Source organism: Trachypithecus francoisi, unplaced genomic scaffold, assembly GCF_009764315.1.
Source record: "Trachypithecus francoisi isolate TF-2019V2 unplaced genomic scaffold, Tfra_2.0 Contig01579, whole genome shotgun sequence".
In the NCBI taxonomy this organism is placed as follows: Eukaryota; Metazoa; Chordata; class Mammalia; order Primates; family Cercopithecidae; genus Trachypithecus; species Trachypithecus francoisi.
In genome coordinates, this window is record NW_022681442.1 from 35,116,555 (window position 1) to 35,139,817 (window position 23,263).

The window sequence follows — 23,263 nt, forward strand, 5'->3', positions numbered from 1 at the left end:
ATGAACCACCATGCCCAGTTAATTTTTTGTATTTTTCATATAGATGGGATTTTGTGATATTACCCAGGCTGGTCTTGAACTTGTGAGCTCAAGCAATCCGTCTGCTTTGGCCTCCCAAACCAAAGTGCTGGGATTACAGGCGCGAGCCACCGTGACTGGCCCACATTTTTCATTTCCCCGATTAAATGAACTCTGCATTTTCTGACTCTAGACATGGTTTGGTTTGTGTTTCTGTCCCTGTGGCTGTCAAGTTTAAGTTTGAGAATGATCACTTACCTCCTGGCTCAGAAGCAGCAGCAACTTGGACCTGGGGAGGAATAATTCATTTTCCTAAGGGTGGCTCAGTAGGTGACAAGGTAGCTTAATTCATAAAGAAGTAGGATAAAGGACAAACTGCTAAATCTGAAATGTGTATTTACAGCACCCGCCAGCAGAGTAATAACTTGGAACATCTGGCAGCCCTTTCAAAGCCCACGAACTGCCTGTATCTCCGTGATCTCACCTGACCATCCTAGGGTTTAGTGCATAGGATGATCTCCGTTTCGCAGGAAAGAAAACTAAGGCTCCAAGATTTAGTAACTTACCTAAGTCCCATCAAGGGAGGACTGGATCAGGAATCTGTGTCTTCGAATTCCCAGGAGGCAAATCTGTCTGCTGTCCCACTGGAATATAGGGCTCTCCTGGCCTGTCCCTCTGGGGTCTGCATTTGTCAGCCCTGAGATGGACACTTATACAGGAGCTATTTCTGAATGTCTAGATTGCCACGTTTATCAGTGCCGCACCATTGACTGTGGTAACCCTAGAGGCTGAAAATAACCATATTAAGGAAATCAGGCTGTGTTCATTCACTCACTCGCTCACTCATTGATTCGCTCACAGGACAAACATTATAGGGTGGCAGGCTTTAGGCCGGTTCCGGACCACTGCTTTGGAGATCACCTAACTTGTTGGGACATATCTTTCTGACGTGAGTTTGGGAAAGGGGTGGTAATGAGGTTGCTTCTCCAAGGAGAATCCAAGACAAACCACCTGAGTTGGAAGGTTATAGGGGAAGCTCCCAGTGTTCATTGAAATGGGGCTGGAGAGAGGTGTTGGGTTCTGACCATGAGATCGTACAATTCTGCTCCAATCTCTCCTTCCCCTGAACTTGCTTGCGTGGGTGAACACACACACACACACACACACACACACACACACACACAGGCACACACATTACACTCACAAGTTTTTAGTTTAGATATGCTGCCACCAGGTGGTAACTACGTGTCTTTGTTATCAAACCTTCGACTTTGCTCCCAATTCTCTTGAGAATTTTTTGATCAAGGCCCCACAGATCAGTCGGGCATGGTGGCTCATACCTGTAATCCCAGCATTTTGGGAGGCTGAGGCGGGAGGATTGCTTGAACCCAGGAATTTGAGACCAGCCTGGGCAGCATAGTAAGACCTCGTTTCTGCAAAAAAATTTTTAAAAATTAGCTGGGCATGGTAGCACATGCCTGTGGTCCCAGCTACTCAGGAGGCTCTGGTGGGAGAATGGCTTGAGCCTGGGCATTCAAGGCTGCAGTGAGCCATGACTGCACCATTGCATTCCAGCCTGCCAACAAAATGGGACCCCGTCTCAAAAAAAAAAAAAAAAGACCGCACACATTTAAAGCATCAACTTCCACACCTTATTATGTAAGAGATAAAATGTCTTTATTGAGGACAAGCTTATGCAAACATTAAATAAAACTCAAGGCAAATGTCCGTGGGTGTTTTCACTATCTCCTCATCTTTTTCTGTCTTAGTTCTTTGTCCCCTGCCCTTACCTTGGAGAATGATATGGTAAGTCCTGGTGGTCCCTGGACCTAGGTGATTAATTTTGTGTTAAAAGCTTGCCCAGTGACTGGTCACCTTTCTGAGGCTCTGGGTAGAATGGCCTTGGGAGCCAGTTCTGGGAGGCCCTTGTCCAGTCTGTTTCCAAGGTAATTTGCTTTGTGGGTTGTAGCTTTGCTTCAATATCTGAGAGCCTCATTTTTCTTCCACAGAGCGAAAGGAGCGAAAGGAGCAAGGTGTTATCATCTTGCCGTTAGAAACGGCCGACTCACTAATCAGTCCCAGAGGACTGTTCTGCTTCATGTTACCCCTGCACTGAACTTTTCTTCTGAACCCCTGACCCCTACCTCATGGTTCTGTAGCTCAAGTGTTTATGTAGTGGAGAGCTGACTTAGCTCTAGCTAACTTGCCAGCTTCCCTTAGCAACCTCCTTGGTAACTGGCATCTTTGTAACAGATCATTTCCTGCAGTGTTTTCTTTACCTGATCTCTCTGATTACAGCCCCTCTCTGCAAGCTGGGTTCTGTCTGAGCTGGGGGCACACTTGGGGACTGTAAAGAACCTCACAGCCCAGCCCTGTAGGTCTGAAACCAACTGAAGGATGATTTGTATGCAAAATGACTACATTACTGGTTTGCTTATGAAACATACTGTCTTTCCTATCTGCATCCTTTTCTCTCAGGAGCCTCCCTCTCTGTGACTGCTGAGGCTCTGTCATCCTCCTGCCATCCCTTTTGGGAGGATTCTGGTGAGTAGAGCCAAGAGATGCCTCAAGGCCCGTGGGCCTGGGTGCACAGCATGAATTCTCACCTGCAAGGACAGAACCCACTGGGGAGCAGGGAGATGAGCTCAATGTACCTCCTGACTTCCTGTTGCTTTTTGCTCCTCCATAAATACACGAACTATGTTGGGGACATAGGGACTTAGTGAAAGCATGCTGGATTGAATGTTTTAAAAAGATAAAATCCCCATCGCCAGCAGCAACCTTGCTCCCCTCTGAACCTGCACAGCTTGCAGGTCACGCTTTCCTTGGGACACTGCACACACATCCCCTGGGGCTCTAGTTATATACAGGCTTCTCTGGTTACCCTCTCCTGGCCTCGATAGTAAACATGTCTTACAGCTTTGTATCATCCACAGTGCCCATCCCAGTGCTGTACACAACAGGTGTTCAACGATTTCTTGAATTTGAGCTACCAGAAAATAAGATGTAATTCTCGACTTTGTGGGTGGAATAGTGTCGGTATTCCAGGTGGTACTGAGACATCTGTCAGATGTCCCCGAGTGTGGGACATCTCAGGGTGGCAGGAACTCCATTGGTCACTACAAGCTGCCTTTTCTTTCATGTTCCCATGCACTTGATTCTTCCTTCTGCCTAAATTGCCTTTCTCTTTTCTCAGCTTGGGAAATGCCCAGATTCCTTCACAAAGCCCAAATGCCTTCATATTCATGTGTTCGTTTGTTTTTCCTTTATTAGTTTGTTCATTCATTCATTCAACAAATATTTATCAAACCTCTCGTGTTTAAATCACGCTGTGCTAGGTGATGATGAGTCATTAAACAAGATGGCATGAAACTTGCCTTTCAAAGCTTACATTCTAGTGAGAGAGCTGAATGTTAAACAAAAACACCACATAACTGAATATATCACCACAAATTGTGACAGTGCTATGGAGGAAAAGGACACTGCTTTGAGAATGCAGGTGGGGCTGTGTTCAGGTGGGCTACCACACGGGACTTACTGCACAGCACCACAAATGCATCCCACAGACTCACTCCTGCATGGCAGAAGGTCTTTGTGCTTGCCGGGGGTACTGTATTGAGGCATTTGTCTGCATAAGAAAACCACAGAACTTGTTTGCAGCTTCTCCTAAACTATTTGTCCTTAGTCCTTTCTTCATTGCCAATGTCAGCCATCACTCACTAGCCCTCTAACTTTACACTGCTATTCTCGTGTGTGTGTGTGTGTGTGTGTGTGTGTGTGTGTGTGTCTTAGTCTGTTTTCTGTTGCTATAACAGAACACCATGAACTGGGTAATTTGTAAAGAAAATAAGTTTATTTAGCTCACAATTCTAGAGGCTGTGAAGTCCAAGAGCATCGTTCTGGCATCTTGTGCATCATAACATTGTGGAAAGTATTCACATGGCAAAAGGACAACAGTAGGAGAGCCAGAGGGGTCTTGCTTTTGTAACAAAGCTACTCCTGTGATAACAAATCCACTCTCACGATAGCAACATTAATCCATTAATGAGGATGGAGGGATTAAGTTTGCAACACATGAAATTTTGGGGCACACATTCAAATCAGCACTCCTAGCCTCCAAAATTCATGTCCTTCTCACATGCCAAATACATTCATTCATTTCCACCCAAAAAAGTCTTAACTCGTTCCAGCGTCAACCCAGAAGTCTAAAATACGTAGCCCAAAGGCCTCAGAACCAGGAAGCTGATTGTGTAACTCTCAGTCTCAGCTCGAAAGCCTGAGAACCCGAGGGGAGAGCAGCTAGTGTATGTCCTGTAGTCCAAAGGGTGGAGAGCCTGGAGTTCTGATGTCCAACCCAGAGAAGAAGAGTGCATGGCAGTGTATGCCAGCCCCTGGGGAGAGACCAGTTCACCTTTTGTCTGTTTTTGCTCCATTAGGGCCCTGAGCTGATTAGATGATGCCCGCCTACATTGAGGGTGGATCTTTTCTACTCACATGCTCCTCTTCTGGAAACACCCTCACTCTAGGTATTCCCTAATACAGTCGAGTTGACACCTAAAATTGACCATCACAGGCCAGACATGGTGGCTCATGCCTGTAATCTCAGCACTTTGGGAGGCCAAAGTGAGCAGATAGCTTGAGTATAGGAGTTCAAGATCAGCCTGGGCAATGTGGCGAAAACCCATTTTAAAAAAAACTTTTTTTTTTTTTTTAGTTAGCCTGGCGTGGTGGTGCATGCCTGTAGTTAGGAGGCTCAGGTGGGAGGATCACCTGGGAAATCGAGGCTGCAGTGGGCCATGATTGTGCCTTTGCACTCTAGCCTGGGTGACAGAGCGGGACCTTGTCTCAAAAAATAAAATAAATTAACTATCACAGAGTGTGTGTGTGTGTGTGTGTGTGTGTTGTGTGTGTGATTGCATATCTCTCCCATCTCTCCCTCTCCCTCTTTCTTCCATCCCATTACTTCTTTAGGGTACAGAAAAGCTGGACTTTTTTATTGGCAGGGTCAGTCAAACCATTCTACCCGGGGGCAAACTGACCCATTAGGTTCTAGGTTATCTTCAAATGTTTGACTATAATGCTCCTTGCTCTAAGGCTCTCTTTTTAGCCACAAAAGATTCTTGCTGGGGAAAAAAAATTCTTTTGGCCTCCTTTCAGGGTTTGAAAGCCTTCTAGAAGCATAGTCTTTCAGTAGCTGACATTTCACTGTATTAAATACTCACTTGGCTTTCTGTTAAATTAACAGCATATAATCTGGATGGAGTTTCCACTGCAGCTCTGTGGTCTGTGTCCCACGAGGAGTATCATATGGGTGTCTTTGAGAATTCACCATTGCCCTTGATTCATTCTTTAATTAAGTGCCTGCCTGGGTGTTCTCTCATCTGTTCAAGCTTCTTGCATTCCAGGAGTGGGTTCTTTCTGACTGACTCCTTAAATACAGTGCAGTGTGACTCTATAGCTGGCTTTTCCAGTAGGAAGCCGTGGCCCCAGAGTCTGCTTGTCATTGTTGTTGTTTTTCTTTGCTGAAATAAAAGAACTTTGCACTTTCTCCTCAGACCAATAGGTTTCAGTGCATTTTGGGTTTTTTTTGTTTTTTTTTTTTAGTAGAGACGGGTTTTCACCGTGTTAGCCAGGATGGTCTCGATCTCCTGACCTCGTGATTCCCCCGTCTCGGCCTCCCAAAGTGCTGGGATTACAGGCTTGAGCCACCGCGCCCGGCCATTTTGGTTTATTTTTAATTTGCAAGTCATGAAATATAAGTGCTTAGGATCTGAAGTACAAACCCTGAACATCCAGGAATGCAGGGATTTGTTCTGATTTCCCTCCCAAAATGCTCTTTGTCTAGAAACAGACTCCCTTCACTTACAGAATATTCTGTGTAGTTCACTGTATGCCCAGGTTGTGTGTACATGTGGGGTTGTCATATTTAGAGCCTGAGAGGGTTTTATCACTCATTAACCCCAGACAACCAGATACCTTTAAAAAAATGTGGTATTACAAAGGTACTATCTGCTACTATCAGGACTTAGTGCCTAATTAGGTGTGGAAAAGAGCATTTTAAAAATAATTTCACATGCCAATGCCAGTTGGCCAGTATTTTTTTCTTTTATAATTCATTTTATTTTTTAAAATTTTATGGAGTCTTGCTCTGTCACCCAGACTGGAGTGCAGTGGTGCAATCTTGGCTCACTGCAACCTCCACCTCCTGGGTTCAAGCAGTTTTCCTGCCTCAGCCTCTCGATAGCTGAGATTACAGGTGCACACCACCATGCCTGGCTAAGTTTTTTTTTTTTTTTTTTTTGGTATTTTTAGTAGAGATGGGGTTTTACCATGTTGGCCAGATTGGTCTCAAACTGCTGACCTCATGATCCACCCCCATCGGCCTCCCAAAGTGCTGGGATTACAGGTGTGAGCCACTGCTCCCAGCCTAGTTTTTTTGTTTTCTTTTTCTTTTTTTTTTTTTTTGAGATGGAGTCTCGCTCTGTTGCCCAGGCTGGAGTGTTGTGGTGCATCTTGGCTCATTGCAACCTCTATCTTCTGGGTTCAAGCAATTCTCCTGCCTCAGCCTCCCAAGTAGCTGGGATCACAAGTACCCGCCATCACACTCAGCTGATTTTTGTATTTTTAGTAGAGACAGGTTTTTGCCGTGTTGGCCAGGCTAGTCTTGAACTCCTGACCTCAGGTGATCCTCCTGTCTAGGCCTCCCGAAGTGCTGGGATTACAGGCATGAGCTACCACACCTTTAATAAATACTGGCCCCAGTTGGCCAGTATTGAGTGCCTGGGTGCTGTGTTGAGAAGGACAGAAAGAATGCTATGATTGGTTAGTGATGTTTGCTGTGAAAATGGAATAGGGACATGGAGGCCCGTGTATGGTAACTGCTGTTCCTGGTGTACAAAGATATTTATGTTCAACTAAAGATTTTAAAAAATCATTTTCTTGTCCGGACACGGTGGCTCACACCTGTAATCCCAGCACTTTGGGAGGCCGAGGCGGGCAGATCATGATGTCAGGAGATCGAGACCATCCTGGCTAACGCGGTGAACCCCCATCTCTAATCTAGAAATACAAAAAATTAGCCAGGCATGGTGGTGGGTGCCTGTAGTCACAGCTACTCAGGAAGCTGAGGCAGGAGAATGGCGTGAACCCGAGAAGCAGAGCTTGCAGTGAGCCAAGATCGCACCACTGCCCTCCAGCTTGGGTGACAGGGCAAGACTCCGTCTCAGAAAAAAATATATATCATTTTCTTTATAATATAAATGGAAAAATCATTTTTAGGTAACTTCATTTAAGGCAGTGCACATCTAGAGACTGAATAATGTCTACGTCAGAGCAAGGCTGCCTAGTTTGTGTGTAAACATGATGGACTCACTTGAGTGTGCCCTAATTCCTGTCCTCTCTTCCCTTCACTGACCCAGTATGGGAAGGAAATTCATGGCAGAATGACTATGCCTGATACTTGGGCCTATCTTGGGGGGCAGAATAATTCCCCTGAATCTGTAAATATGCTAAGTTACATGGCAAAGGAGAATTAAGATTGCAGACAGCATCAAGCTTGCTAATCAGCTGACTTCAAGATATGAAGAATATCCTGGATCACCTTGGTGAGCCCAATATAATCAAAAAGGTCCTTAAAAGTGGAAGAGGGTGTCAGAAAACAGACCAGACAGAGGGCATCAAGGAGAAGACTTAGTTCAGCTAAGCTTTCTGCCCAACATTGTTGGGCTTGAAGATGGCAGAAGATGGCCTAGTGCTAAGGAATGCAGGTGGCCTCTAGAGTTTGGAAAGGACAAGGAGACAGATCCTCCTTTATAGCTTCCGGAAAGGAATGCAGCCCTGACAAAACCTTGACTTTGACCCAGTGAGACCTATTTCAGACTTCTGAGCCACGGAACTATAAGATAACAAATTTATGTTGTTTTAAATGGTAATTTGTCATAGCAGCCATAGAAAACTGATATGCCAACTAAGTTGCCTCAATATAATAATAATGGTAACAACGAAAATTTAGTGCCAGGCACTATTAGTAAGCATTTTATAAGCATTGTCTCCTTTGGCCTGAATGATCATCATATGAGGTAGGTACAGTTACTTATCCTCACTTTACAGATGGAGATATAGAAACTTAGCCATGTCAGGTGACTGCCCAAGGACACAGAGCTAGGAAGAGTCAGAACCAGGGCTTGAACCCAGGTCTCCAAGATATCAAAGTCCATGCTTCTGATCATGATGCCGACCTGCACTGGTTGCTCAGTGGCCAGCACCTGGGTCTCTATTAATTGCCTGGTTTCAGCTGCTGCCTTTCTCTGACTTAAGTTTGTCCCCTGCATGCAGTCTGTTCAATTGGCTCTAGCCCTCGTCAGTGCCTTTACTCCTGACTTCGGGTCTTCCCTGTGTCTGCAGACCACCCTGTCTCTCCCCCCTGCACCTTTGCCCCCATCATGTTCTTCCAGCCATGCCTCAGATCCTCTGGCTTTAGGCTCTGTCCTGAAGGTTGGCCTCTCCCTATGGTCCTGGTGGCATGGAGTGGTGCCAGCAGGGGTGAAAGAGCTGCAGGAATTGCCCCTTGGTGTTCACTGCTGGGCCGCTAATAAAGAGTGTGATAGGTGTCAGGGAAGTGTCAGGGAAGTGTAAGGCAAATGGGCATGGGAGCTCCAAGTCTGGTCTGGACCGCAGTGGCAGACCCTTCACCAAGGAGGGAAGAAGCCTGCTGGCTCTGTCAAGCCAGTACTTAGTGTCCAGAAGCCATGATAAAGGAAATGCACCTGGCCAGCCTTGTCTGTGAGTCAGATTTCCATAAATAACTCTATTGTAAAGAATTGATGTTTGTTGTCTGAAGATTCCTCCCGTGCTTTAGGTATATTCAAATATAAATATATTGAGTAGGCATAGTTTTTACTAGGCTAAATATAATAATGAAGTATTTGAGAATATGTGTGGAAATTCAAATATTACAATGAACTCATAAGCATTCATTACTTTGAAGACAGAAAACTTGGGTTCAAACAAATAAAGGTCCTGTTGAAAGAAGTGTAAATTGAATCCTCTTTTTTGAATTTTCTCTGTTTAGGACATTAGCCTGGGTATAGAATTTAATAATAAAAATAATAGTAATAGTAATAATAGTAGCTAGCATTCCGTTAGCACTTCCGGTGTGCTAGATACTGTGCTAAGCAGTTGGCAAGCTCCTAATTTAATACTCATGACAAACCTGTGAGATACATACTATTATTATCACCATTTTACAGACAAGAAGAGAGAGAAGCTGAGAGGATTTTTAAAACTTGGCCCAAGATAATTATGGGCAAAGAGAAAATATAATAGCTATCATTTCCCTTTCTGCATAAGATTTTGACCTTCAGTTGACTTCCTAGCTTTGTTACCCCGGTAACCTGATAAGAGCCAATGTCAACTATGTTTCCAGGCAACATTGCCTACAATAAAAATGGCTCCTGATTGGTAAATTGCATCTGGAACTGGGAGGATCTGTACAGGAACTAGAAATACTTCAAAGGGACACCGTTCTTTGGGCTTTCCTGAGGGCATTGACTGTGGCATATCTCTCATGCAGACCCTGGAAGCTGTGCCTCTGGAGTTGCTATGAGAGAAATTGTTCTTGTAGGACATGAGGTTTTTCACCAGCGCGGCCTGCTATGGATCTTGTCTCTTTGCATCTGAGCTGCTGGTCAGGTGCAAGGACTGGCTCAAAGGAAGACCAGCTCTCGTCACTGCCCTGCTAGCTTGTGTCCTGTATCTTTCTGAGTGAACTGGTGTCAAGCATGTCCCAGGGTCATCTTGTGAGTCTGAATGTTTGATTGAACCTAAAAAGACTGGTTGGTGTTGGACTGGTGGGTGTGTAGTCAATACAGCCAGAAGTGGGAAAAACACAATTGGAACCTATGCATTTCGATCCTAATGCCCATGCTTCTCATCATCCTGTGAGACACTCTCAGGGAGGCTCAAGGAGGCCGAAGAACTCTACCAAGTCACAGAGCTGACATTTAACCACCTACATTGTTGCTTCCAAAATCATGCTCTTAACCACCAGTTAAGGTGTGACTATAAAGTAAAAATATTTGTTTTTCACAAGTGATTCATTTCGCACCACCTCGATCATTGCATCCACACACATGTGCTCCACAGTGTCATTGGAAGGTACTTAGCTTGATAGTGTAAGCAGACAGGAAGGACGATCATGGGGTCATCCCCAGGAGCTATGATTATTTAGTTTTGCTATAGTGGTCCCTCCTCTCCTTTTTGTAAAAAAAATTTATTTTGAACTACTTTTAGAGAGAAAAGTTGCAAAAACATCAGAGTTCTTGCATACCTTTCACTCAGGCTCCCTTAATACTAACATCTTACATAACCATAGTACAATTACCAAAGCCAAGAAATTACATTGGCACAATACTTCTAACTGAATTATAGACCTTGTTCACTTTTCTCTAGTTGTGCCGCTGATATTCTTTTTCTGTTCCGGGATCCTTTCTAGGATCTTATAATGCATTTAGTTATTTCTTCTCAGTCTCCTTCAGCTTGTAACAGTTCCTCAGTCTTTCCTTGTCTCGATACTTTTGAAGAGCACTGATCAGTTATTTTGTATAATGCCCTTCAGTTTGAATTTGTCTGATGTTTTCTATAATTGGGCTGAGGTTATGAATTTTTGGCAAGAATGCTATAGAAATGATGTCCTTCTTGGTGGAAGGAGTCATGATATTCTTAAGTCTCATTACGGGTGCACATTTTTTTCTGTTCTTCTCTTTTTTGTTTGTTTGTTTTTTGAGACGGAGTCTTGCTCTGTCACCCAGGCTGGAGTGTAGTAGTGTAATCCCGGCTCACTGCAACCTCTGCCACCCGGGTTCAAGCTATTCTCCTGCCTCATCCTCCTGAGTAGCTGGGAGTACAGGCACGCGCCACCATGCCCAGCTAATTTTTGTATTTTAGTAGAGACGGGGTTTCGCCATGTTGGCCAGGCTGGTCTCGAACTCCTGACCTCAAGCAATCCACCTGCCTTGGCCTCCCAAATTGCTGGGATTACAGGCATGAGCCACCGTACTTGGCTTGTTCTTTTCTCTTTTTAAGTTCTTTCTTTAATTTCTCCCAAAATGAGCACATTAGGAAAGGGGTTATAGTACCCAGAGTGGAAGCCTGCATCCATATATATGAGCATGCCAGGACCAGCCAGGACTGCTCTTGCTTCTACTATTTTCTTCCACATTTTATTTCCCTAAATTCTCTTTATAGCTCCTTCAGTTTCGCACCTACGTCTCTGATATGCAAATCAACTCTCTCAAATTGAACGTTGTTAGTGAAAATAGCTGGACCATTGCATGAGGCTTTTACCACTCTGTCAACAGGGTTGACAGATTGTGTGTGTGAGGTTGGCACTCTGATATTATCAGCCTGGGAGATTTGGTGATTAGTGATTAAAATGGTCCTGAGGTTGCTATACACTAGAGAAGGTTCCTGGAGATGCTGGGGCCTGAGACAGGTATGGTTTTCTAGAGGGTTCAGCATTGGGCAGTATAAAGCTGGATCACAGGTCTGTGGAGTTTCTCCCTCCCCTCATCTTTACAGGTGTCTGACCCAAGCATGTCTTCCCTTGGGGGTAAGTTCCTTGGTGCTTCATTGTTGGGTTAATGATGAGTTTCAAACTGGAGTTTCAAAAATTAACTGGGGTCAGGGTCAGGCAGGTGGGAGTGGAGATTGGGGTAAGAATTGAGAAGAGGGAAGGCAATACAGAGTCTTGGTCAGGTAGAGGAGGGTCCTGCTCTTAGCAGGGCACACACCTGTAGAATATGTGTTCCTTCCCATTTTTCTTTTCTTTTCTTTTTATTATTTTGAGACAGGGTTTCACTGTGTCACCCAGGCTGCAGTGCAGTGGCATGATCCTAGCTCACTGCAGCCAGATCTCTTGGGCTCAAGCAATTCTCCCACCTGAGCCTCCTGAATAGATGGGACTATAGGCCTACACCACCATGCCCAGTCAATTTTTTTTTTTTTTTTTTTGAGACGGAGTCTTGTTCTGTCGCCCAGGTTGGAGTGCAGTGGCGCGATCTTGGCTCACTGCAAGCTCCGCCTCCTGGGTTCACACCATTCTCCTGCCTCAGCCTCCTGAGTAGCTGGGACTACAGGCGCCCGCCACCATGCCCGGCTAATTTTTTGTAATTTTAGTAGAGACGGGGTTTCACCGCGTTAGTCAGGATGGTCTCGATCTCCTGACCTCGTGATCTGCCTGCCTCGGCCTCCCAAAGTGCTGGGATTACAGGCGTGAGCCACCAAGACCAGCTTTTTTTTTTTTGGAGAGACATGGTCTCACTCTGTTGCCCAGGCTGGTCTTGAACTCCTGGGCTCAGCGATCTTCCCACCTCAGCCTTCCAAAGTGCTGGGATTACAGGTGTGACATCCTGTGCCCAGCCTCCATTTTCTAACTCCATGAGGAAAATGTTCCATGAAACACAATTAAGCAAATTAAACTGAAAGTCTCATATAAGTTGAATTTTTCTGGTCTTGAATTTTTAAAGAATTAATTAGGTGTGAGTTCTTATCAGAACATGTTTAAAATAATGAATGCATCTCTAGATATGCTTCAGGATTAGTACAATTACCCTAATCTTTCTAGTCTGTTATGGAATTCAGTGGTGACAAGAGCAGGCGGGTGGGATTTGTTTACTGGTTCCTCATTTGGAATTGTAGTGCCCTGAACTGGAAGACATCAAGGTACATTATATTTATGTAATGCGTCCACTCTGCCAGGAGACATAAACTGAAGAAGTAGAAATAAGGAGGTTGTTTTTTGTTTGTGTGTTTTTTGGTTAATAAGGTAACACAAACATGTCAGAATACTGCATTTCTTTATTTTTTCAAATAGGCTGAAAAGCTAAAATATAAGAAGATGAACAGTGGAATATCTTTCTGTATTATTTATCCCCATCTTCTCAGTTCCTAGAAAACCACTGATATTAATTTCTTATATCTCCTTCCAGGGTTTCTTTTCTTTTCTTTCTTTCTTCTTCTTCTTCTTTTTGTTGTTGTTGTTGTTGTTACTGAGACAGGGTCTTGCTCTGTTGCCTAGGCTGGAGTGCAGTGGCATGATCACAGTTCACTGCCATCTTGACCTCCTTGGCTTAAGTAATCCTCCCGGTTCTGCATCCCAAGTGGCTGGGAATACAGGCAGGTGCCACTATACCTTGCTAATTTTTTTCTTTTCCTTTTTCTGTAGCGATGGGGTCTCACTGTGTTGTGTGTGTTGGACTCGAACGCCTAGGCTCAAGTGATCCTTCTGCCTTGGTCTTCCAAAGTGTTGGGATTAAAAGTGTGAGCCACCGTGCCTGACCCAGAGTTTCTTTTTTACATATATAAGCAAATACAAAAATAGAATCTTATTTTGCCCCCTTTGGGTAGCATATCAATTATCTAAAATATTGTATTTTTTGAAGATTCTGAATCTTCAAGAATATGTATTTCCTTTTCATTCCTTTTTTTGTCTCAGATTTTTTTTTTTAATTGAATAATATGGTTCCAGTTATAGTCCTCTGTCAACCCCCTCCGGAATCCAGTGATCCTCTCTCCCTCTCCATAGAGTAACCACTTCCAAAAATTCATTATTTATCATTCCCAGCACATTTATGTGTTTACTGCATATTTATGAAATCATAAACAATTTGTACTATATTTTTATAGGCCTTAGAACCTTATATAAACAATATCATACCGTAATACCTGTCTAACTTTTTCACTCAACATTATGTTTTTGAAAAGTAACTATGTTGATAGAAATAGCTTCAGTACATTATTTTTAATTGTTACGTAATGTTCCATTGTTTGAATAGACCACAATTTGTAAACCAGGCATGGTGGTGCATGTCTGTAATCCTAGCTACTTGGGAGGCTGAGGTGGGAGGATGACTTGAGGCCAGGAGTTCGAGGCTGCAGTGTGCTGTGGTTGTGTCTGTGAATGGCCACTGCACTCCAGCCTGGGACCCTGTTATTTTTATATATATATATAATATTTCTATATTTTTATATATATTTTATATATATTTTTATATTATATATATTTATTTATATATATAAAAACACAATTTATTCCCTGTTATTCCTGCTTCCATTTTTTCTGTAACAAACAATGCGACAATGTAGTATTTCAAAATTGAACCTATTCTTTCAAATGCAAATGAGCATATCTTTACTGTTTGAGACCTGTGGTGCAAGGAAGAACCTGAGGGTTGTGCACGTTGCTCTCTTTCATGCCCCACACTTACTGGGTGTCCTTCTTGAGTAAGGATGGATGGAGGGATGGATAGATTGATGAATGCTTGAATCTCTTAAGAGAGTTGCCAAACCTCATAGTTCCATCTGTAAAAACCTCCTTGCCTGTGGAGGAGAACAATATAAAAATCTTAGTCTCCTTTTCCATCTAGATGTTGAAATGCTTCAGGCCAGTACATCTAACCCAATCCCTGGAGATGGTTTCTCTCAGGCCACTAAGGACTCTATGATCCGCAAGTTTTTAGAAGGTAAGTCATAGCCATGAGCAGGGAAGCCAAAAGAGTGAAAGAGAAACAAATACAAGACATTGTCTGATTCTTTATAAGGGTTGCTCCCCTCAAGGAATGGGCTGCAGCATACATGGCATGTGATGTGAATAGAGGCACTCTGTCTCCCCGACCCCTCTACCGTGAGCTCCCCCATCAGCCCTTTAGAGGTGGGCCAGGAGTTCCAACCAGTGGAGCCACTTGTTTGGGTAAACAAGTTGCCTCTAGCAAGACCTCTTTTAAAATGCATATGTTGTTTTTATTTGGCCAAAATGTATTGAGGCCTTACTATGTGCAAAGCACTGTTCTGGATATTGGGGCTGGAGATACAAAGAAAAATAAGACGTGATCAATGCCTTCAAGGAGCCTTTACTCGCTGGTGAAGGAGGCGAATATATACAAAGATACTAAGTTGAGGCTGTGTTGTATAGTGGTTAGGAACATAAACTCTGATCTATTCTCAATTTTCCCATCTAGTTAGCTGGAAAACCTTAGGCAAGTTACTCAGCTCCTCTGGGACTCAGTTTCCTCCGTTGTAAAATGAGATAAATGTTGTGATAATTAAATGAGTTATTACGCATTAAGGTGTCAGAGCACCACCATGCACATAACAAGCAGTTAATGAAGATTTATTATTGTTATTATTATTACTGAAGGTTTCAAAGGTGGAGGATGTTAAGTTGCATGGGTAATTCTTTAACCCTGTCCAGTTGTTTACAATGTATGGTGCAGTCTGTTGATCAAGTAGCTACAGAAAGCAGAGTGCTAAGAAGAGGGGGCTCAGAAGGGGACAAAAGTAGTTTTCACAGTGAAGAGGAGGGAAAAACTCTAAAGCAGTGGTAGACAAACCACAGCCTGGCCATTTGCCTGTCTTGTAAATAAAGTTTTATTGGTGAACACAACACGACCATTTATTTAGTATTGTATATGGCTGCTTTCATGTCACAAGAGCAGTTGAGTCCCTGCAACAGACCTTATGGCCTGCAAACCTTGAAATATTTACTGTTTGGATCTTTAAAAAAACGTATGCTGACCCCAACTCTGGAACAAAAAGTTTTCCTGAGAGGGGAGTCCTGGGCAGTCTGTTTTTAAGCCCTTTTAAGAAGTACCACTTTCATTGGATAGTTGGCAGTGAATGCCCCACCTTTCTTAACTAGGGCTTTGACAGTTAGTCCTATGTAGGACTTTTCCTAATTCTAATGGGATGAATAACTGAATCCCAGCAGTAAAACAGAGATGATAAATCCTTGTGCTCCTGTCCTTTCACTGCATCACTGGATGTCAACGAAGGTAACACGAGTGTTTTCTCAGTTGCTTTGTGTGGTGTTCTGAGCAGATGATACAGGAAGTGATATTGGGGAAAGTTCTTTGCCAGGGGGCAGCACTGAGGAAACAAGGTAGGGTCCCTCACTCTGCTTTTATGACTGGCGATCAAACAGTTTGTTTGGCCAATGCTTTCAGTCACCTTTCTCTGCGTTTCTAGGCAACAGCATGGGAATGACCAATCTGGAGAGAGATCAGTGCCATCTTGGTCAGGAAGAAGACGTTTATCACATGGTGGATGATGATGATGCCTTTTCCATGGACCTGGCCAGCAGGCCCCCTGTCCCAGTGCCCAGACCAGAGACCACTGCCCCTGGTGCTCACCAGCTGCCTGACAACGAACCATACATTTGTAAAGGCAAGTGTGACAGGGAATGATGTCCAGCTGGGTCTTTGGAGCTTCTCAACAGGGATTTCCTGGATGACCTGGTTTTCTGAACCATTGCTCAGAGACTATCCCCTTCTAAATGGTCTTCAACCAGCCCTAGGAGATGGGGTCATATCTTGGGACAGATTTTGAAGCTAGAATAGGAGTAATGACCAGAGTGAGTGCCAGTCTTCCTGGAAGTATTTATGTACAGTTGCAAAGGCAGGTAAACAAGAACCCTGATACGTTTTTATCTCCTGAGACCCTTCCTGATATTATTAATTTTGAATTGCTAACATTTATTGAAATCTATCAAGAATGCTCTATCTGGAACATGCCATTTAATCTTTACAATAACCTATTAGGTAAGGACCATTATTGTCTCATTTTACAGATGAGGAAATAGAGGTTTTACAGAGGTCACTCAACATTGCATAGCAAAGTCAAAATTTGAACTCAGGGAGTCTGATTTCACAGCCCTGGCTTTTAGACACTATGCGAGGCTGTCCATCTACCCATGTTATTAAAAATTAAGGTTTTGACTTTTTCATAATTATCCCTGGGACATTAGTTAGATACTGATAGCATTGTTAGTTTCACTATTTTTTGGACTTGGTTGCAATAATATGGTTACAAGTACTATAAGACTATTAGAAATAGGAGGAGAGGTGGCTCATGCCTGTAATCCCAGCAGTTTGGGAGGCCGAGACAGGTGGATTGTTTGATCCCAGGAGTTTGAGACTGGCCTGAGCAGCATGGCAAAACTCTGTCTTTACAAAAAATACAAAAAATTAGCCAGGTGTGGTGGCACGCACTTGTAGTCCCAGCTGCTCAGGAGGCTGAGGTGGAAGGATTGCTTGAGCCTGGGAGGTGTAAGTTACAGTGAGCTGAGACTGAGCCACTGCACTCCAGCCTGGGCAACACAGCAAGACCCTGTCTGAAAAAGAAAAAAAAAGAATCGCCAGATCTGTGCTCCTGAACTATATTCTGTTTTTCAATGGTCTCATCATGTGGTTGGAGGTGTGGCAAAAGGGAATTATAAATTGGGGAAGATAGCATTCACCCAGAGCCCTAGGTAGTTGGGTTGGGGTTGCCAGATAAAATACAGGATGCCTAGTTAACTCTGAATTTCAAATAAATGGCAAATGAGTGTATGTCCCAAATAGTACACACATTTTTGTTTTGCGAAATCCAGCAACCCTGAACTGGGTAGGAATACAGTTGTGAGATATTACGTACTGCCAGGTGCTGTCAGTGCTTCCTGCCTACAGTCTCCTTGGGTATCATCTCCGTGGCATGAGCAGCAGACACTGTTGGTTCCTTGCCCATGTCCCCTAGCTCTTTGCATTTCTGTGCTCATTGGCTGGACCCTACCTGTCAGCACCAGTGTCTTTCAGCCTGAGGGCTTCCTCTGGCACCTGGAGCCTTCTCTGCCCTCTTACAGGACAGGTTGAAAGCACTGGGGAATTAACACACAGAGTTGCTGCCCTCAACCAGTGCCTGACAGGAGGTATGGATCAGTGCCCCAGCTTACTTGCCGCTCTGGTGGGAGAATTCTTAGTTGTGCATTCTACATTGCGTTCTAGTGATTCCTAGGTTGCCTGCAGTGTAACTTGCTTGTTAACCCACCATTTATTGCACCATCCACTTCCCTGTCTCACCTCCATCACCTCTCAAATAGACTACTTGCATTTGAATCCTTGTCTTGGGTGCTGCTTCTGAGAGAACTCAATCTAAGAAGCGTGCAAATATATGCTGGCAATTCCTAAATAGCGGAGGGAGTAGGGAACAATATTGATGGCATGGCTCCTTGTAGGGATGTGTTTGGACAGGGGCACAGGTGATTCCTCAAGAGCCCTGATGGACTTGCTAGGAAACTGTGGAGAAGCAAAGGAAAGGAGAGAGGCAGGAGATGACAAAAGAGGCAGTGGCTTGGAGGCCAGAATACCTGGGTTCATCTCTCAGCTCTTGCATTCATTTTCCAGCTGTTCAGCATAGGATGTTGGGTAAGTCAATTCACCTTTCTTTTTTTTTTGGAGACAGGGTCTTGCTGTGTTGCCCAGGCTGGTCTTGAACTCCTGGGCTCAAACAATCCTCCTGCCTCAGCCTCCCAAAATGCTGGGATTTTGGGCGTGAGCCACCATGTCCAGGCCATTTCACCCTTTTTTTTTAGCTTTAATTTCCTCATTTATAAAATGAGTATTGTAATGATACACATATAGATTAATACATGTCCTTATAATACATACTAATACTCTGCCATAGCCTTATTGTGAGGGTCAGATGAAATAATACAGAAGGAAGTACTTTATAAACTGTAAGGCATTGTAGAGACATCACTTGGGTTAACTAGCATGCCAAGGTATTGCTGACTATTGGCAACAGTCTCAAAGTTTAGATATGAATAATGATAATAAAAGCTAACGCTTAGTATGTTTACATGGGCCAAGCACTGTTCTAAGCACTTTCCATGTATTAACTTGTTTAATCCTCATCACAATCCAGTGTAAGAACTATTATCATCCTCATTCTACAGATAAGAAACAGGGACAGGAAGAAGTCAAGCCACTTGTCCAAGATCATATGGTTCACAAGCCACAGAGTTAGTATTTGGATTCAGAGAGCCTCTTTCAGAGCCCAGGGAGCCATAATCACCATGTCATCTTACCATTAAGTGAGCCTTTGTCATGCCCCAGTTTTCTCTCCTAACCTTCATGAATCTGTCCCTCATAAGTGACCTCATCTTTTTTTTTTTTTTAATACTTTAAGTTCTAGGCTACATGTGCACAACGTGCAGGTTTGTTACATATGTATACATGTGCCATGTTGATGTGCTGCACCCATTAACTCGTCATTTATGTTAGGTATATCTCCTAATGCTATCCCTTGCCTCCCCCCTCCCCACAATAGGACCCGGTGTGTGATGATCCGTTAATCTCTTTAGAGCTGTGCACACATTTTACTATTCTACTGCTTAGAGTTCTGTCTTATGGCACTAGTTGGCATTTTAAGTGGTACTTCCTTTTATTCTCAAATTTTAAGGCTCACATTTTCCATGGCTAGCTTCAGGTGCTCAGGAGTCCAGGCACATGTTCTTGTTCCCATTACCGTTTTTTTCAATGAGCTTGTAAATGCTGATCATGTCCTCTCGCTAGCTTTGTCTTTCTAGTTTGAGATTGTGTCTGCTTAGTCTGCCATTACTTAACAATTCCTAGTCCTTCTCATTAATTGCCTCTTTCTACACTTTTGATTTACAGAACCACACATGGTGGTCCTAGGTATGGATTCATTATTATTATTATTTTGTACTGGATTTTGATAATTTTTCAGTAATCAGAATATTGTTTATCTCATAGTTTTTGCAGAAAAAAGTCAAGAGCAGCCTGGGAATTTCTACGTTTCCTCAGAGAGCCTCAGGAAAGGTAAGCCACATGTTATATGAACTGAACTTTTGTGTGGTTGAAGTGTTCATAGGTCAGTGATTTGCAAGTGTAACAATAGCTCCTTGGCATTGAAAAATAGAGGGATCTAGGCCAGGCATCATGGCTCACACCTGTAGTCCCAGCACTTTGGGAGGCTGAAGGGGGTGAATCACTTGAGGCCAGGAGTTTGAGACCAACTTGGGCAACATAGTGAGACCCTGTCTCTTAAATTAAATAAATAAATAAATACAATAGAAAGATCCAAGGATACTTTAGGGTGGCACTGTCTGAGAGTCTTGTACTGATGGTAAAGGGGGTGGGAAAGAGATCAGGGTCCTCCACAATGTGGTACAAATTGGTCATACAAAGGGCCTTAATTAGTGGAAAGTGTCCATAAAGCACATAAAAGTATAATCTAAAAATGGAGGTTGATGCCAACAGGATGAAAGTAGGTGGCCCAGCACCCAGTCTTTACCTAATGATACAGTCTTGCTGGGCTATTTACTTACCTTATCTATACTAGCTAAACTATACTTTGAATCAACTTTTATTAAAAGGTATTTTGCTTGCCATTGGGGAACAACTTGGAAGTCTCATTTTTCTAAACAGTTGTAAAGGAAGTTTGAGGAGCTAAGTGCTCTTTTTTTTCTTGATTTCCTTGTGCTAAGCAGAAACACTCAGTATTATCCCATTGAGGATTCTTTTGAAAAGTAGCCATGACACCATGTAAGCATTTGAAGGCATCCCACAAGGGCTCTGGTAGTGGGAGACTGGAACTGGTTGGCTTGTGCATTTTGTTTTTTCCTCCACTGCATCTCCCAACACCATTAAAGAGAGCCTTGAGAAGGGCAGACCTGGGAGAAGGATGTGTGGGTGTGTGTGGACAGATAGTGAGTGGTTGGGCAGAATGATAGATAAATGTCTTTGAGGCTTTTTCAGTACTCACTGGTGAAGCCATTTCTCTTTATTCTTCATGTTATGTCCCTGAATCACAATACCCAAATGGGGTCCTGCTGGAGAAATTCAGATTCAAATAGCCTCATACGAATTGAGTGAAACGTCAAGTTGCCTCAGTGGCCCCACGGTCGCTGCGAATAGCTCATTCCCCACAGAACTGGAATCACAGCCTGGAGAGAGATGAGGGTTGGCTTCATATTTCTCTAGAAGCTCCAAAGCAGAGAACTGTGAATTTGTAATGTGGAAGAGAGGTTGGCACAGGAACAACCCAAGGGTAGCCAGCTGGAAGCCAGCACCTACTTTATACCTGATGCTGTTGGGCCTGGGTCATGATTCCACTGATGTTCCAGTCTCCTGGGGCATTTCATGCCCATGGGTCCACAATCACTGTGCCCCATGCTGCTTAGAGACAGTGAGGGACGAGAGTGGGGCTAAGAGAAACATCCTGGCTAAACTCTTCCAGTATATTCTCTTCTGGGTGTGGATTTAAGTCTAAAGCAGTGGTTCTCCGTTGGAAGTGATTTTGTACCCCTTCCCTAAAGAACATTTGGCAATATAAGGGAAATTTTTGGTTGTCACAACTAAAGAAGCGGGTGCTGCTAGCATTTAATGGGTAGAGGCCAGGGATGCTGCTGAACATCCTACAATACACAGGACGCACCCACACAGTAAGGAATTACCTGGCCCAAAATGTCAATAGTGCCAAGGTTGAGAAATGCTTGTCTAAAGGCATCTCAATAGTTAAGGCTTGGCTGCTTCTTCAAGAAAACACCAAATGGTGGGTGATGCTGATGCAGAGGAAGAGCCTGGGGGTCCTGGAATGGGAGATTGTGACGGCCTCCCTGGAGGCTTTGGCAGTGACATTCAGGCCGAGGTTGTGGCTGTGGCTGGGGCCAAGGCTCTGGAATTCATGGAGGTAAGGCTGAGAACAAGGAGTGGACACCTATCACTAAGTTAGACCACCTGGCCAAAGACATGAAGATCAAGTCCTGGGAGAGCTCTCTTCTCTCTGCCCATCAAGGTGTCTAAGATCATTGACCTTTTCCTGGGGTCATCTCTCAAGAATGGGGTTCTGAAGATTATGCTGACACAGAAGTTGACCCATGCTGGGCATTTCACCAGGTTCAAGGTGTTTGTTGCCTTTGAGGACTACAGTGGCCATGTTGTCTGGGTATTAAGTACTCCAAGGGGTTAGCCACTGCCATCCAAGGGACCATCATCCCAGCCAAGCTCTCCACTGGACCTACACAGAGAGGCTACAGGGGGAACAAGATCAGCAAGCCCCACGCCAGCTTTTGCAACGTGACAGGTCACTGGCTCTGTGCTGGTGTGCCTTATCCCTGTCCCCAGGGGCACTAGCATTATCTTGGCCTCTGTGCCCAAGAAGCTGCTGCTGATGGCTGCTACACCTTGGCCAGGGACTGCACTGCCACCCTGGGCCACCTTTGATGCCATCTCTAAGACTGATAGCAACTTGATCCCTGACCTCTGGAAAGAGACTGTATTCACCAAATTTCCCTACCAGGAATTCACTGACCATCTCTCAAGACCCACACCAGAGTCTCTAAGCAGAAGACTCAGGTTCCAGCTGTGGTTACAACATTGGGTTTTTATACAAGAAAAATGAAATGAATGAAGTCTGTTAAAAATAATAGTAATAATAATTAAGACTTGGGAGAGTCAGCAGATTTCACACCTCCCTTAAATGTTGCAGCCTTGTCTGCTTTAGTGTGATAGGCTTTGGAATTATTAGCTGCGTTCTTCTGCCCTGATTTTATGTTGTATCTCCCCCTTCTTGGCCACAAGTCATTGTTCTTTTGAGATGAGTCCTCTTGAGCCTGTGACCAACCTCATTAACCCTACGCCTCTGGTGAGCGGTCCCCAGTGGGGGAACTGTCAAGCTGAGTTTTGCCATCCTTTCCAGGGCCGCCTGTCAGACCGTGGAGGGACAGACCTCAGTCGAGTATATATGACCCTTTTGCGGGGATGAAAACACCAGGCCAGCGGCAGCTTATCACCCTCCAGGAGCAGGTGAAGCTGGGCATTGTCAACGTGGATGAGGCTGTGCTCCACTTCAAAGAGTGGCAGCTCAACCAGAAGAAACGATCGGAGTCCTTTCGTTTCCAGCAGGTAACTAGCTTCGTATGGAATTTGTCTCCACTTGACAGTGGAGGAGGGCTGGGCCATGGCTGTCTTGTGTATTGCTGTACATGACACCTGTGCCTGCAAACGTTTGAGTTTCATTGTGAACCAGTGAGTGTGTATGAGTGTCACCTCGGTCTGTAACCACATGGCTCCCTGGCTGAGAGCTGGGTAGCTTTTCTAGGTGCCATGAGGCTTGAGATCAGGAACAAAGACTCAGCTATAAACACTAACTCTGCTGCTGTGTCTCTCTGCATTTGGCTCCGTGCTTCTGCTTTCCAGCTTTTTTCTTTTCAGAGTCCCTCTCTCTATTCCTACTGCCAAATACCCTCATAACTATCACACTTTAGCACTCAAAGAGAACTTGGAAAACTACCAAGAAATATGATTAAATGAACAAAACAAGTTGCAGATGCAAAACCACCCAAATTAAAACAACTCAGACACCTGCACACACAAACTCTGTATTTCTGTGGACATGTATATAAATGCAAGGA

General features: G+C 44.0%; 1 protein-coding gene across 3 annotated transcripts in view; it reads left to right on the forward strand.

Annotated features, from left to right (window-relative positions):
* Positions 1-23,263, forward strand: part of PIK3AP1 (phosphoinositide-3-kinase adaptor protein 1) — a 129,445-nt gene that overhangs the window by 79,215 nt on the left and 26,967 nt on the right. For all 3 annotated transcript variants that reach the window (XM_033187302.1, XM_033187308.1, XM_033187316.1), the window contains 4 exons: positions 14,442-14,537; positions 16,039-16,236; positions 19,602-19,667; positions 22,549-22,754. In XM_033187302.1, the coding sequence (XP_033043193.1) occupies positions 14,442-14,537; positions 16,039-16,236; positions 19,602-19,667; positions 22,549-22,754 (566 nt within the window). The remainder of the gene's footprint in view (positions 1-14,441; positions 14,538-16,038; positions 16,237-19,601; positions 19,668-22,548; positions 22,755-23,263) is intronic.